An 18,572-nucleotide genomic window follows, 5' to 3' on the forward strand; every position below is an offset into this window, starting at 1 on the left:
TAGAGCTAGAGTACAGACAGTCATGAGCTGCCATGTGGGTGCGGGGAAGATCATCCAGTGCTCTTAACTGCTGAGCTGGAGAAATCCTGTCCACAAAACTCTTATTTCTGAAGCTTTTTTTCTACGACAAAGGTCATATTAGTGGCTCACTAGTTTTTGGTGGCATATTGTAACATGGAGGACTGGCTTGTTGGGGTTTATGTCCTGCCAAGTTCCCCACAGCTGGCAAGCCCCAAAGAAAATCACACAGAGATCTCTTTAAGTTATAAAACTGATTAGCCCATTAGCTCAGGCTACTTATTAGCTCTTATAGCTTATATTAACCCATTGTTCTTATCTATGCTAGCCACATGGCTCAGTACCTTTCTCAGCCGGGCAGGTTACATCTTGCTTCTTGGTGGTCTGGGCAGGAATGGGGGGAATGGATCTATGGGAGTCAATACCTGATTAGTCTTACAGAGAAAAACCTAGCAGGTGATTCATCAGGTCCTTGAGTAACCTGTCTTACCTTGCATACAATGATAGGTTTTCTGTCTGCTGCTTTTAATCTTCCCAATATATGGCAAAAAAAAAAAAAAGCATCCAACACCCTCTTACTTTAAAGCAGGCTGATAAGGGACTGTGGCTTCTCTGAGGGACTGCGATTTCTCTGAAGAAATAGAGGATTTTGAATAAATATTCCAATTGTACAAGTCACTGGTAGATAAGGAAACATCATAAACCATGAACTTTCCACATCTCCTCCCCTGCTTACTTTGGGGAACTGCTTCCCTCTTCCCTAGTGAAACCAGCTGCTTAGAACAAGAAGAGAGAGAGAGAGAGAGAGAGAGAGAGAGAGAGAGAGAGAGAGAGAGAGAGAGAGCGAGCGCACGCGCGCACACTTTGCTTGGGAAACTATTTCCTCTTCCCTGCATGCACTCTACTTTGAAGGCACCCCCATTCCCACCCATGAGAGAGGCTGGACCCTTCCCCACCTCCACACAGGGAACAGAACCAGGATCCCAGAATCTTGAGCAGAGTTAAGAGACTAAACAAGCCAAAGACTAGTGCTCCAAAGCAGGAGGACAGGGAAGGTCAATTTCCTTTGGCAGAGGGAGGTTTTGGGTTTTTCTGGGTGACTTAGCCAAGCCAAAAAGGTTCTGGTCCCCAGCAGGAGGTCACAGGTCTTAAGCTGGGGTTGTGGGGGTGTGCAGTGGGGTGTGTGTGGGGTGTCTCACATCAGAAAAAGCCATTTGTTATTACAGGGAAACTGATGGCTTGCTCAGAATACCAGTGTAGCTATAGCAACAGCAGCAGCTAGCTGCCAGCAGGAAGGGAGTGAGCAGGGTGCCATAGCAGCTCTACTCTTGGCCACACTCTCCCTTCCATTTTAGATCTGTTTCTCCAACCGGTAGTACTGACAGAAACACACAGAGAGACACAGTTATACAGAGAGGTACATAGTAAAGATAACTAAGGGTGATCACCAAATATTCATATTCCTGAACAGACCAGGGGAGTCTGGTGATGTTTCACATGGATCCTGGACATAGGATCTAAGATCATTTCTGGCTTCCCCTCTTGTGTCCTAACCAGATGATGCCTCCTCCAGGCCAAACTTACCTCTGGAGGTGACTTTTGATTTACTGTATATTCCCCCTCTTTGAGGGTATCAACTTGATGCCTCTGGAGCACTTGATGATGGTCAATCAGGATTTTTCTGGGGCTTTGGGATGTTTCAGGTTGTTCTCTATGAGTCCTCTCCAGCCAGCATATTCTTCCTCTGCTCCTGGGGTCACTGTTGCCCTTAAGTCTTGGGGTTCTAGTTTTTGGAGATCTCGCTGGGTCCTCCAAAATATTAAGGGGCGCTCAGTGGAGATGACCACACAAGACACAGTTTATAGGCAGTTCGAAGTCTTTATTCCGACTAGCTGGGACTACACTCAGGTATTTAGGACCCAAGTTTTTAGAGTAAGTGTAAGCACTGCAGCTCAGATGGAAAGGTATCCTGTCGGTCTGTAGCAGAGGAATACCACAGTCACTGTAAATGTATCCACTTATGGCCCTGCTCCAGGAAAAAGATCCCCAATGCAAGCGTAGTGACTCTGCTCAGGCAGGGGAGGGTTTCCCCAGTGAAGTTGTTACAACTCTAATCCACTCTACTCCAGAGAAGTGTTACAACTTTGCTCAGGTCCAGTGAAGTGTTATAGCACTGCTCTGCTAGGGGAAAGTTTCCACATAGAAAGTGTTACAGCTTTGCTTAGGTCCCCATGGATGTAACAACTCTGCTCCACTAGGGGAAGGCTTCCCCAGCAGAAGTGTTACAGTTCTGCTATGCTCCTCTCTGCACTAGCGCCAGCAAAAGTTGTTACAGCTGGGTCCCACTCCAGTGAAAATGTCACACTGCACAACAAACTTTACTCAAGAGATTTATTGGGAAGGAAGAACCTAGGTGGCTGCTTCTAGGGTGAGAAGCAGCTGCAAACTGAACAGGGTACAGAGCTTATATAGGGTTTCTTGAGAGGTAGAGGTTTTCAGGGTGGTTTGGGATTGGCGGCTTTTTGTGGTCTGATTCTAGGGCAAACTCAGGGTTTGGTGAGATTTTGTACTTAGGGGTTGGTGGGATTTCAAGCCCTGGTCAAGTCAGGGACAGGTTTTTTTTTTTTTTTTTTTTTTTTTTTTCCCTTTTTAATTCTGCAGTAAATGTTGAATATCCCCCTCCCCCAAGACAGGGTTTCTCTGTGTAGCTCTGGCTGTTCTGGAATACACTCTGTAAACCAGGCTGGCTTTGAACTCAGAGATCCATCAGCCTCTGCCTCCCAAGTGTTGGGATTAAAGAGCCTGCCTCCACAGTCCAAATGAGTAAGGGGTTTTTAAAGGCAAACCATGCTGGTATCTTGCTCAGCAGCTGCAGGGGAAGATTTTGTGCAAGTAATCTGTGTAACAGAAGCTAAGTGGTTAACTGGAGGGGAAGGTTTGTACAAGCAGCAGTTTAACAGAAGCTAAGATTAGTTAGCTGGGACATCTTGGCCTTGGGTTTCTAGACTAGAGCTGGGTAATTTTCCACAAGATTCTCCATCAAGGAGATCAGATTCTAGTTAAACCTAAGATGGCCTCGACAAGAATACAAAACATAGGAACCTTTGCATCGTCATGCCATACAAGAAACAAAGCCTACAAAAAAGCATGACTTACAGAAGCATAGGATTTAAATTCCCTAGTAGTGTAAAGCTGTGCTCATTGTATGGAACAGCTGTGTTTTGTTCCCCTTTGCTTAAACTTTTAAATTCTGTGTTGGAAATTAAATTTATCTAAGCAGTTAGTTGAAGGTCTTGATATAAATAAATAACATCTATTTTAGCTGGACAGTCAAACCATGTGATGTATGAATACTGTCATTTTCTCCCAGATACGTTCCTAATTATGACAGTGTCCATCAGTATCTGGATGAACTCAAGTAGGATATGGAGAAATAAAACAGGAAGGAGACCTAGTCAAGTATTGTTTGAAAAGCAAGTTCTTAAGTAACTGTTGCATTGCATTATCCCCTGTTCCTGTGCATGCATACACGTCAAAAAAGGCTGAAGGGATGTTATCTGAGAATGTGAGAAGTGGCTGGACCCTGGGTGTGATAATTAAATGAGAAGCAACCTCTCCATACAGAAAGGTGGCTGAGAGTTGAGCTCTTTAGCTTGGTGTTTTGTTTCTAACTGAGGCCTGCAAAGAAATGGGATCAGGGCCTCCAGCTTCCACTGTTTAAACATGACAGTGGCACTCCATGGGACCCTGAAAAGCAGTTTCTTTTCTTTTTTTCTTTATTTATATATTTATTGTATATTATTATGCAATATAATATATTATATTATATATTATATATATATTTTTGAGACAGGGTTTCTCTGTGTAACAGTCCTAGCTGTCCTGGAACTAGCTCTTATAGACTAGGCTGGCCTCGAACTCACAGAGATCTGCCTGCCTCTGCCTCCTGAGTGTTGGGATTAAAGGTGTGTGTTACCACAGTCCAACAATAAAATATTTTTAAAAATTTATTTATTTATTTATTAAAACAATAGTTTCTCATTTTACATATCAATCCTAGTTCCCACTCTCTTCTCTCCTCCCATTCCCCCATCTTCCCCTCACTCCATCCCCCATCCACTCCTCAGAGAGTCCATGGGAAGTCAACAAAGTCTAGCACATCAGTTTGGGGCAAGACCAAGGCCCTCCCCACTATATCTAGGCTGAGCAAGGTATTCCTCCATAGAGAATAGGCTCCAAAAAGTCAGAGCAATACCACTCTTGGGCATATATCCAAAGGATGCACACTCATACCACAAGGACATTTGCTCAGCTGTGTTTATAACAGAATTATTCATAATAACCAGAACCTGGCAATGACCTTGATGCTCCTCAACTGAAGAATGGATAAAGAAAATCTGGTACATTTACACATTTACACAATTTTACTCAGTAGTAAAAAGCAGTGACATCTTGAAATTTGCAGGCAATGGAACTAGAAGAAACCACCCTGAGTGAAGTAACCCAGATCCAGAAAGACAATGGGTGTGTACTCATGCATAAGTGGATATTAAACATAAAGCAAAGAATAACCAGCCTATAGTCCACAACCCCAGAGAAGCTCAGTAGCAAGGAGAATGAACCCTAAGAGAGACATACATGGATTCTCCTGGGAAGGGGAAATAGACAAGTTCTCCTGAGAAAACTGGGAGCATGGGGGCAGGGAGAAGGGAGGGCAGAAGGGGAGAAAGAGAGAGGAGAAGAACAGGAGGGAACGGGAGGGATGGTCGAGATGGGGGAAGGACAGAGAGGGAGAGCAAAGAAAGATATCTTGATTAGGGAGCCATTATGGAGCTAGTGTGAAACCTGGCACCAGGGACATTCCCAGGAATCCAGAAGGATGACTTGAGGTAAGACCCTAAATAATAGTAGAGAGGGTGCCTGAACTGGCCTTGCCCTGTAATCAGGTTGATGACTACCTTAATTGTCATCCTAGAACCTTCATCCAGTAACTGATTGAGGCAGATGCAGAGATCTGCAGTGAAACACTGGGCCGAGCTCCCAAAATCCAGTCAGAGAGGGAGTAGTGATAATATGAGCAAAGGGGTCAAGACCATGATGGGATACCCACAGAAACAGCTGACCTGAGCTAGTGGGAACTCAGTGACTCCAGTTTGACAGTAGGGGAACCTGCATGGGATCAAACTAGGTCCTCTGAATGCGGGTGACAGCTGTATGGCTGGGGCAATCTGTGGGGCCACTGGTAGTGGGACCAGGATTTATCCCTAGTACTTCAACGGCCTTTTTGGAAAAGCAGTTTAAGAGGTCTCTGTGCTGTGCTTTTAGAGTAATGATGGAGAATCAGTACCCTAGTGTGCATTCTTCAGGCTTCTTGACCTCTGACTTTCCAAGACTCCCTATTTCTCTTGCACTTGAATATACTTTATGAAAAATTCCAAACAGATACAGAAATTGAAAGAACTGAGTTCACTACACCACAGCCTGTTTTGGTATATCTTTAATCTACACCTTTTCTGAGTGTTTCAAAGCTGGTTATGTGGTACTTCATGCTTTATGAAGTATCCCTTTGCCCCAGTGTAGCTTTCTTAAAGGTCAGAAGACCCATCCCTTCTGTCATGGTGTTCTCAGCAATACTTGGCATGTTGAGTGTTCAATAAATATTTGCTGAAACTCAGCAGCTTCATTCCACAGCTTCGTAGGGGACAGAGTTTATACTCTGTGGACTCCAAATGAGCCCTTTCCATTGTGGCTGACCCATGGTACCACGTGTCTTAGGATGTCCCTCCAACTGCTGGTGGTCCAGGTTTGTCACTTGATGTGTGCGCAGCTGGGCTATGTCTCTCTGTGTATAAATTCTCCTCCAGGAACAGTAGTAGTAGGAAGATAGATAGGTTTTTGTTTGTTTGTTTGTTTGTTTTCTAAACTTGTAAAAGCAAAAATAATGAAAGCAACTCTACTCAAAGCATACTCCCATCTCACCTCCACACCTTTGTAATGGAAGCACGGATGGATAGGACAGATTCAGGTTCGAGTGGCATAGCCAGCTGTTCCTTCTCTCTAGATTTGGAGTTTCCCTTGGACTTCAGTTCCTTCCTTAGCAGCTTCCCAGGCTGGCAAGGCTGACGTGAGGGCTTTCTGGCTTCTTGTGGATACTTCACAGGTACTGTGTTGTTTGTCCTTTCTTTTGCTGAATGGAAATGTTTGCTGTGGCTGCCTTGAGAGGGCCTCTATGTAGACTAAATAGATGGTCTGTGAACACATGTGGATTTGGTTGAGCAAAAAATCAAAACCAGTTCTCTCCAGTATTGCTGCTAGAGGGACCTCCTAAGAATCTAGAGATTCTATACCTAGAGACCTGGCATTGTCCCAGTTTCTACCCTATCTTCCCCTCGCCAAGTGAACGCTTAATCACCTGTATTATTTTATATTTTTGTTTATTTTTTTTCTTGAAAATTTAAAAGTTTGTTTCTGTTTGCCCCCTCCCCCCCCATGTTTTCATGTTTTCCTGTTGCAGAGGGAGCTGCTCACCTTTCTTTGTCCTTACTGTCCTGAAGACCTTGTTGCAGCTTGTTAGAGAGCAGCCAAATTAGCCTAAATGTGGATCCTAATGAGACCCTGTATCAAAAAACAAGGTGGGATGCCTAAAGTACAACATTCAAGGTTGGTCCCCTGGCTTCTATGTATACAACCACACACATACTCCTGTGCAAACATGGTACAGTAGCCTCCTTCCTCTGCTCCAACACCATAAGCAAATTCATGTGCTTCAGAGCTGTATGCACTTGGCCTTACTTGTTCTCATCACAGGGGGATACTAAGGAGATATACAACTTATTGTAGGGGGCTCCTGTGTGGGGAAATCCATGCCCAAATGAATGGCGGCATGGCCGCAGCTGGCCAGAGCCACCAGAGACTCTAGTAGCCCATGTTGGGCACCAACTGTTGAGGGAGGTCGCTTGTTGGTTCCCAGCTGCCCAGCTAGCTTAGAACCAAAATAATCACACAGAAACTGTATTAATTAAATCATGCTTGGCCCATTAGCTCTAGCTTCTTACTGGCTAACTCATATTAATTTAACACATTTCTATTAATCTGTATATTGCCACATGGCTGTGGCTTACAGGCTGTGGCTTAAGTTGCCAGTGTATGTCTCCGGCGGCTCCATGACTTCTCTCTCTGACCCTGCCTCCTTTCTCTCAGCATTCACTTTAGTTTTCCTTGCCTAGCTCTGTTCTTTTGCCCTGTCACAGGCCAAGACAGTTTCTTTATTCATTAACCAATAAAAGGAACACATAGACAGAAGGACTTCCCACACCAACAACTAGGGACACACAATGCTCTACATTGAGTGTCTCATGGCAAGAGAGTATAGACTAAAGCACATCTGGGTACCCAGCATCCTGGAGATTTTCCAACTCCACAGAGCAGGACCCACATCTGGCACTGTCAGTGTGACAAAAGGAACACTGCACAGACTTTTTTTTCCCCCTGAAGACCTCCAAAATACTAATTTTGGGAAAGTGTCCATAGATTTATTTTCTTACCAAAGAGAACCAATTTCAGTTGCCAGTGCCCTGGTTTCTCTCCAACAGCACCAATATTAAAAGTGACCATATTCTCAAACCCCCTACACCGTAAGTTTGTACTAAGAACAGCGGAGATGCCCCATTCTTGTCTTCACTAATGAGAGGAAAGACTGAATCAGCAAAGAACCAAAAAAAGGTAATATCTAAATCCCCACGATCTGTTCAACCACTTGTCCTTTATCTGGAGTTCACAGCAAATACCCACCAGCACAGCCAAGCACATTCTCTCCTGGCACCGCCAAGATCTCAGTGGCCCAGTGATGCTGCAAGGGCCGTCACCATAATGCTCACTACCACTTCCTCAGCCCTGGCCAAAGATATAGAGTTGGTAAGGAAGATGGCTCGGTTGTCTCTGGCACAAGTAGCTTCAACACTCCCTCATTTCTGACAGAGATACAATGTCTAGTGCTGCAGCAGCCACACCAAGGCCCTGAAATAAATGAGCAACTAGGTGCATTTCTGTCAAATAAAGGTCACTGTCCACTCTAACTAGTACTGAATGCTGGTGTCCCCAAGGTCCAAGCCACAACATATGAAATAGACTTCATCTCAAGCCATTTTCTTCACTGACCTGTGTCATGTCACTTGATCCACTGTTTTGATTATAAATGTGATTACAAAAAAATTACAGTTTTATTTTCATGGGCTCTGTGGATTGAACTTGAGTCCTTATATTGTGCTACAAATGATTTGCTGACTGGAATTCTCTCCAGATACCCTCATTTCTTCTTTTCTTCCCCTGCCTGATTCATATTTAATTTTTTATTTTTAATTATGTATATATTTGTGTGTATGTGTGGATATGTGCATGTGAGTGAGGTGTCTGTGGAGGCTAGAGACATCAGATCTCCCAAGTAGTTGTGAGCTGCCTGATGTGGGTACTGGGAACTGAACTCTGGTCCTCTGCAAAAGCAGCACTGCTCTTAAGTTCTGAACCATTTCTCTAGCTCTGTCTCGTATTTTTAAAGCAGGCTTCTGAATCTACTCCATGATGTGGGGCCATGTGACCTATGTACAATGGTCAAGCAGTGGTCTGAGCTATCCATTTTCCTACTCCTATTGAGCTCTGTCTGTACATTAAGGAGAAGCTGTGGGTATCTCAGGACCATGTATTTGACCTCCTCAGATGTCTGCTGTCTGCAGAGGGACACTGTTCATATTACTGTGCCCTGTGTCTTTATACCCCATTTTATATCTCTTTGCTCTGTGGCCTGAGCTGCTATCTGAATTATTGTCTGCTCTGTGTCCATGTTTGAAGAAAGGAGGCAGGAAAGAGAATATATCTCACATGTGCTAGAACCCTTTCTGTGGCTGTCCCTGACTCTCACTGGCTCTGTGGTGGTGGTGGTGGGGTCTGCCAGACCAGCAGCATTTCCTCCTTCAGTACCTCCTGCAGCCTTCCTTTGCAAAACTCAGCACACAATTTCAGGGTGCAGTGTTCTTAACCACATTTAAAAGTTAACTGTTTTAGACTGAGTGTTTAAAAATATCCTGTAGCATATCTGTAGTACTCAGGAGCATGAATCAGGAGACAAAATGTAGTTTCTGAGAAAGTTTCAAAGAAACACCGGTTTTTATCTTTCTCTATCCTTTTCCGCTGCAACCCACGAGGGTCTCCATCTGAGCATGCTTGTCCTATAAATAGAACAGCAGGTCTCTTTGGGTAACCCAAGCTTGCAGACTGTGGTCTACTTTCTGAAAGATGTTTGTGTGTCTGTGTGTGTTTGTTTGTCTGTGTATATGGGTTGTGGCGGGCATTGTGCTTTAATTTTGCTTTTCCTCTTTTGTATGAGATACTAGCAGTATATTTGGAAAAAAACCCTCTAATCTGCCCTTTAAAGATAATTTAAAACTTTTTTTTTTGGTTCAGCATATTGGTTTTGCTGCCTTATTTTTATTTTAAAATTTATACTTAGGAAAGAAATAGAAGCAATTTCTTCCCCTTCAAAGGTAAGGAGACTGAATGGGGTGAGGAGGTATCGCTACAAGTGAGCCCTTTAAGGTCCACAGGAAAGGTTCTCTCTTTGTGCTCTAGACATCCATGGGCTGGTGGTGTTATGTGCAAATGTATCTGGCAATCGTGTCATCCATGTGAACTTGGATCTGTAAAGGGTGCTCAGAATCAAAGTTGATTACAGCTCTTCCATACTGCAGATCTTAGGCCCCTTTGATAGTTCTCTGTCATAGTACAGGACCTACATGTGAGTGACTAGCTGTATGTGTTTCTTTTTGGATTGTTCCACCATGTCGTGTTTCCCTTGGTACTCTTTAACTGCCTGGGAGATAGGGTGAGTGACACCTTCCGAAGTAAGAGGTGAAGGTAGTAGACTCCTCAACATGAGGAGCTGTGCTCATCAACAGTTTTTCCCCTGGTTTGGTCTCGGGATAGCTGATGTAGTACCAGGTAGATACCAGAGCAGAGTCCATTCTAGTGAGCCTGTGGGTAAATACGGGCACATGTATTCCCCAAGCCCAGAATGTGCCTTAGGAAGATGACTTGTGTCAGGAGGAGAAGAGGAAATTTCAGGCACCATGTAATGGTGTGACTCTGGGTGATGGGCCCTGAACTTGATTTTGTGTGTTTAAGGGGTGAGGGAACTGGGGTTTGGTTTAATTGTCCCTCTACCTCTCTCCCCTATGATAAACAGAGTTGGAGGCCTAGTTATACAAATGTGCTGTCTTTGTATTTTGGCACATTTAAATGACCTGAGGTTTCTGCATCTTGTTCACTTTGGTTTTATGTTAGGAAGTTTTAAGTATTCTCAAATGTCTAAGTGCTTCATACATACACTACTTAAAAAAATTACTTAATGGGCAAACCTGCATGGGGTTGCTCAGCTGTTTGCTGTAGTGTAAGGAAAATCCTGAATGCAGGGTTGGGTTCTTGTTCTCCTGGATACTATTTGGTTTTATTATCTTTTCTTTGCAGTGCTGGGGATCCAACTCAGGGCCTTGAACATGCTAGACAAACATTCTATACTGAGCTATACCCAGCCTGTTTATTAGTGTTGACTGTATTAGTGACTTACTGGTTCAGGGCATCTGGCCATTCCTTGAGCATTTGAGTTCCAAGTGGTATGTAGGGCTCAGTGTCCACTAGGAGCCAAGTACATGGGGCAAATAAAGGAGAACAGTTCTAACTTGCTGTTAACTGAGCAGGGGAAGTTCTCTGGGGAAAAAGGAATATTTTCTGTAATACAATGGGCTTATCAGTATCATGGGAAGGTGGGGGAGATGAGTGTCAGATGCTTATACTGACCTCAGAACCATGCAGAAGACTAAGCAGAACATGGGCCTGGAGCCACACTGAAACCCAGAGCAATGGACGTGGACAGTTTTGGCAACAGGATTCTGAGAAATGGCAGGAGGCCAGAGAACACGAAGGCAGGGCCAAGAATAGCTGAAAAATACCAAATGCTGAAGCTGGAGAATTTGCTGGTCCTGTGTCCCAGTTGTCCCCAGCTGCTACTTCCTGGAGTCCTTTGAACCTCAGTTTCCCTTTTGCTAATCTGCTGGGCATAGCTAGGACACATTTCGGGTCTCTAACTCAGGTATTCTGTGGTCACTTAGACAACTGGTATGCTCCTTATCCCTGCCTTGCAACACAGAGCTTAGCCTGCATAGAGGTCAAGGTCTGGGAGAGAATGAGAACTGTTCTGGTAGGCTGCCTAGCCCGTTAGAGGCACACTTTGCTCCTCAGTCATGACAGTGTTTCAGAGCGATGGGCACCTCAGAAATGCAAGCTCACAGTGTGCTTCTATGCTTTCAGACCATCCTTAAAGAGGGCATGCTGACCAAACAGAACAGCTCGTTCCAACGATCCAAAAGGAGGTACTTTAAGCTTCGAGGACGAACACTGTACTATGCTAAAACTGCAAAGGTAAGGCACTGTGAGAGAATCAAACTCAGGAGTCATCATTTAGGGACCGAGCACTGGTGCATAGGATGAATTCTTGCAAATCAGTTATTTCTAGCTGTTTTTTTATTTGTTTATTGTTTGTTCTTTTGTTTGTTTTGGTCATGCTGGAATTGAACCCAGGGCCTTGGATGTGCTAGGCAAATTCTACCACTGAACTACACTCCTGTTTTTATCTGGCTTATAATACTAGGTGTCAGGTTTTATTTGTCACTATGCATGCTTTATTTCTTGTAAAAATTATTTTTGTTCATATCCCTTAACAATGGAAAAATGGTCACAGAACTAACTTTATTACAGTTAGTTTTCTTTCAGAAAGAAGGATACCACAGGCTCATGGATCTTTTATTATGGGCTAAGAGTTCCTCAGAGTCGTTGGGCATCTTAGTGTGTGAGCAGAAATATGCAGGTCTTTATTTCAAAGCTTCCTAGCAGCTGGCCCTGGGTGGTAAGTTCCTGGCTATGTTAAAACTCAAAGCTGGACTCCCCAGGCAGGCAGATGTTGTCAGAGGAGCAGCTGGGATGCTGCTGCTCTGGTCCAGTGAATGTGCTGTCAGATTTCAAATCCCAGTGTGCAGGCTGGCAGTCCTAACACCTGTGCTTTTGTCTCAGCATTGGTGGCAGTTCTGATACTTGGGCATTAAGAAAAATCTGGAGTCATTTTGCAAAGCATCCCCGGAGAGTTTGTTTGCTGAAATTAGAAATGGAACAAGGCAACATGTTTAGAAAGAGTTCTGACCACAGCCATGGTTATTTCAGTCCTATTGGAGGGGGTGGGGAAGATTTTCGTACTTGCTAATCTTTTCTCTAGGAGTTCCAGATAGAGACATCTTAGAACAGAGGGAACTGTGGGGTAAACAGTAGGAGGGGACTGTGGTTTGAACCTTAGTGGAGAGAGAATGGGAACTCGGCATCCCTAGATCTGACTGGGCCTCTCTAGTACTAAATTCCTGTGCTCTAGTCCCTGATTTCCTTATGGCTGGGTTCCTCCTATTAGGGCCTGTCTCTTCTCCGTGTGGTTTTTGTTTTAGTTGGAACTTTTCTCCTAAATGTGGTCACTGGAGAAATCCAAACCAGAGAGATCCTCTGACTCTGAACCCTGACTGACTGTCTCAAATTTAAAAAGGAAGCTCTGGTTTTGTTTGCTCCAAAAACAAGTATAGAAAGAAATGTCAGCATTGCTGTTGTAATGTACCCATTGATGAACTCTGTGGATTGAAAGTGACAAACTACTTGTGATCCATGCTCTTTGGGAGAGGCAGGTAGGCAGGTGGTTGCATGAGTTTCACGTGGTGGAATGATCAAATGTTGAGCTTTTAAGGAACCTGGGCTTGTAGGGATGGGTAGGGAGAGTGGTGCTTGGAATATGCCTGCCCTGGCTTACCTGAGACCCTCTGTTTGTATCTCTCCAGTCGATCATATTTGATGAGGTAGACCTGACTGATGCCAGCGTGGCAGAATCCAGCACCAAAAATGTCAACAACAGTTTCACGGTAAGATTCTAAGACACACCCTTTTCCAAGATTGCTTTTCTTTTTCATTGGAACGTGGCATGAAGTAGTTCAGACGTTCTCATACCCTTCCTGATTGAAGGGATCTCTGGTAAATGTTGAATTTCATGCTAAAGGCAGTACTGTGGCTATGACTGGAGAATAACAGAATTCGGTAATGTAAGCAAAAGTAAGATCTAAATGAAATGTTTTTAAAATGTTGCTGCTTATATATTAACATTTTTTTTTACAGAGACTTATTTATTTATTTATTTGATTTTTTGGAACCAGCTGTGTAGACCAAACTGGCCTTCAACTTAGAGATCTGCCTGTCACCTCCAAAGTGCTGGGATTAAATTAAAGATGTATAAAGGGGTATACCACCACATCTGGTTTATTTTTCTGATAATTTGAGAAAGCCAGAAAAAACTTATGTTAAGACAATTGAAAATTGACCATAATTCACCCAGCTCACAACCTAGAATATTAATTTTTTTTTTCCTCCTGAGACAGGGTTTGTTTGTAGATTTGGAGCCTGTCCTGGAATTCGCTCTGTAGACCAGGTTGGCCTCAAACTCAAAGAGTTTGTCTTTGACTCGCAAGTGCTGGGATTAAAGGCAGCAACCACTGCCCAGTAGAATATTAATATTTTGAGTTTTTTTTTTTATTTGAACCCGTTCTCTTCCAAATTTGTAACAATTATGTAGTACTTTTTTTGTTTTGTTTTTGTCAAAGTTCTAAGACCTCAAAGGCAGCCCCCTACTCACTCTGGTGTCATCTTCGTTCAGGCTTTTTTTTTTTTTTTTTTTTTGCATCTTCTTGAAATCAGACTGATTTTTTTTTCTTTTGAAAACTTTTGGTGACTCTCTTCTCTCACAGTTGATCTAGATATGCACATTATTTATATAGCACTTTCTTTTAAGACTTTATAAAGTCACAGACTGACTTTAACAGGATCAGGGATTGCTTCTACTGGTGGCATTGAAATTTTTTTTTTTTGACAGAATTTCTCTGTGTAGCTTGACCGCCCTGGAACTCACTCTGTAGACCAGAGATCCACCTGCCTCTGCCTCCTGAGTGCTGGGATTAAGAGTGTGAGCCATCACTGCCCGGTGGTGCCTTTAAAAGTATATATTTTTATGACTAAGCTAGCTCATATACACAGAAAGTATTCCTAATATCTAAGATTATTCTTTTAGGTGTTGGTTTGGGATCATTTTAGGCCTGTGGATGAATTGTTGATGCTGCTGTTGGACCCATTGTATTTTGTGTTGGTGTAATTGCTGCAGGCTTTACCTGTGTTTGTTTAACTAGCTGGCTTTCCTCATGACTCTCTTCATTTCCATTGTCCTTAGAGTATTTGTCTTCTCATTAATTTTGTTGTTTACTCACTGATTAGGGAAAGGCATTTAAACCATGTAGGTGAACTGTTCTTGGATTTGTGTTTTGTTTGCTTTGCATTCTTGAGAGATTTTCTACAGCCCACGCTAACCTGGACTTTATAAGAAACCAAGACCACCTGGCACTCAGGCAGCAGAGGCAAGTGGATCTCAGTGAGTTGGAGACCAGCCTGGTTTACAGAGCTAGTTTCAGAACAGCCAGGACTACACAGAGAAACCTGTCTCATAAAAAAAATAAAAATAAAAAAGCAAAGAAAAAGAAGCTAAAACTAGTTATGAGTCTCTTGCCTCTCTTCCCAAAGTCTGATATTAGAGGCATGTACCATATGTGATTTATTTACTTGTTTGTTTGTTTTTTAGAGACAAGATTTCTCTGTGTAGCCTTGGCTGTTCTGGAATTCCCTCTTGTAGACCAGCCTGTCCTGGAATTCACAGAAATCAGCCTGCCTCTGCCTTCTAGGTACTAATGTTAAAGATATGCGCCAGCACTGCTGGCCTCATTTATTTACTTTTTAATTTTATTTTCTGATGTACTAGGAATTGAGCCATGGGCTTTGTGCATCATAGTTTACTCACTGAACTATATTCCAACCTCCCATTTTTCCCCCTACCTTTTTTTTGAAGACAGGGTTTCTCTGTGTAACAGTCCTGGCTGTCCCAGAATTCGCTCTGTAGACCAGACTGGCCTTGAACTCAGAGATCTACCTGTCTCTGCGTCCCAAATGCTGGGATTAAAGGCATGCACCATCACCCACCTCAAACCCTTTTTATAGTTTTTTTTTAAAAATTATTTTTATTTTTTGTGTGTGTGAGTGTGTGTGTGTGTGTGTGTGTGTGTGTGTGTGAGAGAGAGAGAGAGAGAGAGAGAGAGAGAGTTTGCATGTGTTTGTGCACCATGTCTATGCCTGATGAGTAATAAATCCCTTGAAACTGGAATTACAGGTAGTTGTGAGTTGCCATGTATGTTCTAGAAATAAAATCTGGGTCCTCTGAAAAAAGCAGCAAGTTTTCTTAAGTGCTGAACCGTGTTTCCAGTCCTTTTTTAGAGTTTTAATAGGGCCTTTCTGTCCCAGTTTGGCCTGGGACTTACTATGCAGCCTATGCTGGCCTTAGGTTCATGCTCCAGCTTTAGCCTCTTGAGTGCTAGGACTGCAGGCATTTGACATTGTACCTGGCTATGTCTTCTTTTTCTTTTTTAAAAATGTTACTTTTTAAAGATTTATATGTGTATGTGTGTGCCTATGTGAACTTATGCATTATGTGTGCATGTAGTACTCACAGAGGCTAGAAGAGAGTATCTGGATTCCCTGGAACTGGAGTGAAAGTACCTGACATGGGAGCTCAGGTCCTATGAAAGAATAGTACATGTTCCTAACTTCTGAGCTACCTCTCCAACTTTTAAAAATTATTTTATTTTTTAATTATGTGCATATATGTGCAGGTGCTGAAAGAGGCCAGAGGCATTAGATTCTCCCTAAAATAGCAGTGGTTGTGAGCTGTCTGATGTGGGTGCTGAGGATTGATTCAATGGTGTCTTCATGCATTGCTCATTTCATGAATTTCCATGTATAACATACCAGTTCTGACCAACTTCTTGACCTTTCTGGATCCTACTTATGAGTCAGTATTTGTCACTGTTTTAATTTTCCCCATGTCTTATCATTCCATTGTATTTATATACATCTGTTACTTAAGTTTACTCATTGTAAATATGAGAAATTTGAACGACAGTGTTGTTAATTAATCTATTGTAACTTAGAAGTATTGTTGCTCAAGTCCTCTTGTGACTTTGTGTCTATTTGCTTGGTCATAGACTTTGTTTTGTTCTTTGGAACCTTTGCTTGGTCATTGATTCAACAGGTGATTTTTCAGAGCTTCCCTGGGCCACATATTTGAGGGCCAAAGTTCAGCAAGCAGGGAGAGGAGTTCTTTTTATTAAACTTAACATCCTTGTGGAGAATTGGGAGAATAAAACCAGAGTAAGTCCCCAGAGGAACCTAAGAATCTGCCTTTGACTGTTTACTTCACCAGATAAAGGACCTGGATAGCAGGCTATGTTTCTCTCCTTCTCTTTTTTCTTCTTCTCCTTCTCCCTGCCTTCTTTCCCTGCTCTTTCTTTAACAAAAATTTATTCATTTATTTATATATATGAGTGTTTATATATGTACCTTGTGGGTGCCTGGTTCCCATGGTGGCCAGAAGAGGGCTTTGGCTCCCCTGGAACTAGAATCACAGATGGTTGTGGGTGCTGGTAACAGAACTTGGACCCTCTGCAAGAGCAGCAAATGCTCTTAATCACCGAGCCATCTTTCCAGCCTCTCTTCTTCCCTTTCTGAGGCAACAAAGAGATTTTGTTAGTTTGAAACAATAAAACATAGTGTTTAAAGTCTAGACTCTGAAAGCCAGAAGAAGTCCTGTCTCACCCTTACTAGCTGATGATATTGAGTGAATCATGTGACTTTGAGCATCAGGTTCTTCATCTAAGGAATAAAGTCTTTGGGGTTGCCTGGAGCTCCAAATTAATGAGTACAATGAAGGCTTGGTAAAGTGGTTGGTGTTAGTATCAGGATGATAGGTACCCACTGAGTAGTCAGTAAAGAAGCAAGAACAGTAAATTAATTTATTATATCATTTGGCTCTTAACTGGAACTTCTTCTAGTTTGGTATCATTACATTTCTGAACTATCACAGTTTTTATATTTGCTGAGTAACATCTAACTGAACACAATTGCTGTAGATTGTTCTCAATTTTATGAGACCCAAGGCCATATCATTTGACCCCTTAGGTCATAGAAGCAATATCAGTTGGGTTGAACCTTAAAGAGGAAAGACAAGTTTTACTGGAATGCTCCTGAAATAGAAAATGTTTGGAAAGAACTGTGCTCGACTCAGTTTAAGGGGTGCTATAAATCTTTGAGTGGCTCCTCAATTCTTGATGTAACTGGAGGGTCTGTTCTCCTGTCCACCAGCTTTGCTTGGTCTAACATGTCCTAGCATGATCTTGCTCCAGCCACTGCTTTTAGAAAGTACTAGATGCACAGTTGCCTGCTGGTCTTGTGTCTGGAGGGGCTCCCTGTATCCTCTGGAGACCCTGTCCTTGTCTTGGAGATCATGTGAAACTACCCATGTGAACTCTTGACTGCCTGTGCTGTGCTTAGGAAGCTGTCCTCTGCTCCTTCAGAGTAGTACCAAACTGTGCTGGAGCATTCTTTGGTACTCGAGAGTTGCTGGTACTACCTCTAGGGACTCTAAAATTAACTGACAAATGACAATATTTCAAGGCTGCCTAAGATTTGGGGGTATAGCCAGGTTTAGGACCTCTCTTGAGGATACTTTATTCCACTCATGTTAGGTTGAATCATCACTTAGTAATCGGTGTCCTTGGTGACACTGTTTTAGGATATCTCAAGTTTGAGGTCAAGAGAGGCTTAGGGTCCTAGCACCTTACCTCTGGGCTGACTGTCTCTGAGTGCATGTATCTACTTAGAGGTCTTGCTGTTTCTTCATTCAGCTTGGGCATGAGAATATGGGGCTGCTTTTTTCTTGGATCCTTTCTGGTAGAATTTGGGTCCTTTCTGGTAGAATTAGGCAGTTTTGAGGCCTAGGGACAGCCCTAGTTCTTTGTGTATGTCTGTACACAGAAGCAAATTCAAAAACTTGATTATTCATGGGGAATGTGGTACTTATTTGACAGCAAGGAAGGCTTATATTGGTTACTAAATTTCTAAAACAAATAAATTGGAAAACATGTAAATTTTCGAAAATTTTGATTTTACTTTTTTTTCCCCAACAGTCTTATATTGTAGCAAGATCTGTATTGGAAACCTGAAAGGAGTATTTGGTGAATGAATGTTTCCCCTTTCTGGAAGATGTCTCACATGAGATATGAAATAACTAGTTATAGAGTCAATAGTAAGCAGGCTAGGAAAAAGCCCAAACACAACCAAGCACTGTGTGTGTGTGTGTGTGAAGAGTCAATAAGTGTCTTAGTGTTTTATTGCTGTGAAGAGACACCATGACCACAGCAACTCTTACAAGGAAAGCATTTAATTGTGGACTGACTTACAGTTCAGTGATTTAATCCATTATCATCATGGTGGGAAGCATGGTAGCATGCTGGCTAACATGGTGCTGGAGAAGGAGCTGAGAGTTCTACATTCAG

The 18,572-nt window shown here is 42.7% G+C and overlaps 1 protein-coding gene across 4 annotated transcripts in view; it reads left to right on the top strand.

Moving 5' to 3' along the window:
* Positions 1–18,572, top strand: part of Dgkd (diacylglycerol kinase delta) — a 98,347-nt gene that overhangs the window by 20,592 nt on the left and 59,183 nt on the right. For 3 of the 4 annotated variants that reach the window (XM_085696961.2, XM_085696969.2, XM_085696973.2), the window contains exons 2-3: positions 11,374–11,484; positions 12,933–13,013. The exons of the other annotated variant lie outside the window; for it this stretch is intronic. In XM_085696961.2, the coding sequence (XP_085553087.2) occupies positions 11,374–11,484; positions 12,933–13,013 (192 nt within the window). The remainder of the gene's footprint in view (positions 1–11,373; positions 11,485–12,932; positions 13,014–18,572) is intronic. 4 annotated transcript variants of the gene reach the window in all.

Source organism: Myodes glareolus, chromosome 1 (genome assembly GCF_982192425.1).
Source record: "Myodes glareolus chromosome 1, mMyoGla1.1, whole genome shotgun sequence".
Lineage (NCBI taxonomy): Eukaryota > Metazoa > Chordata > Mammalia > Rodentia > Cricetidae > Myodes > Myodes glareolus.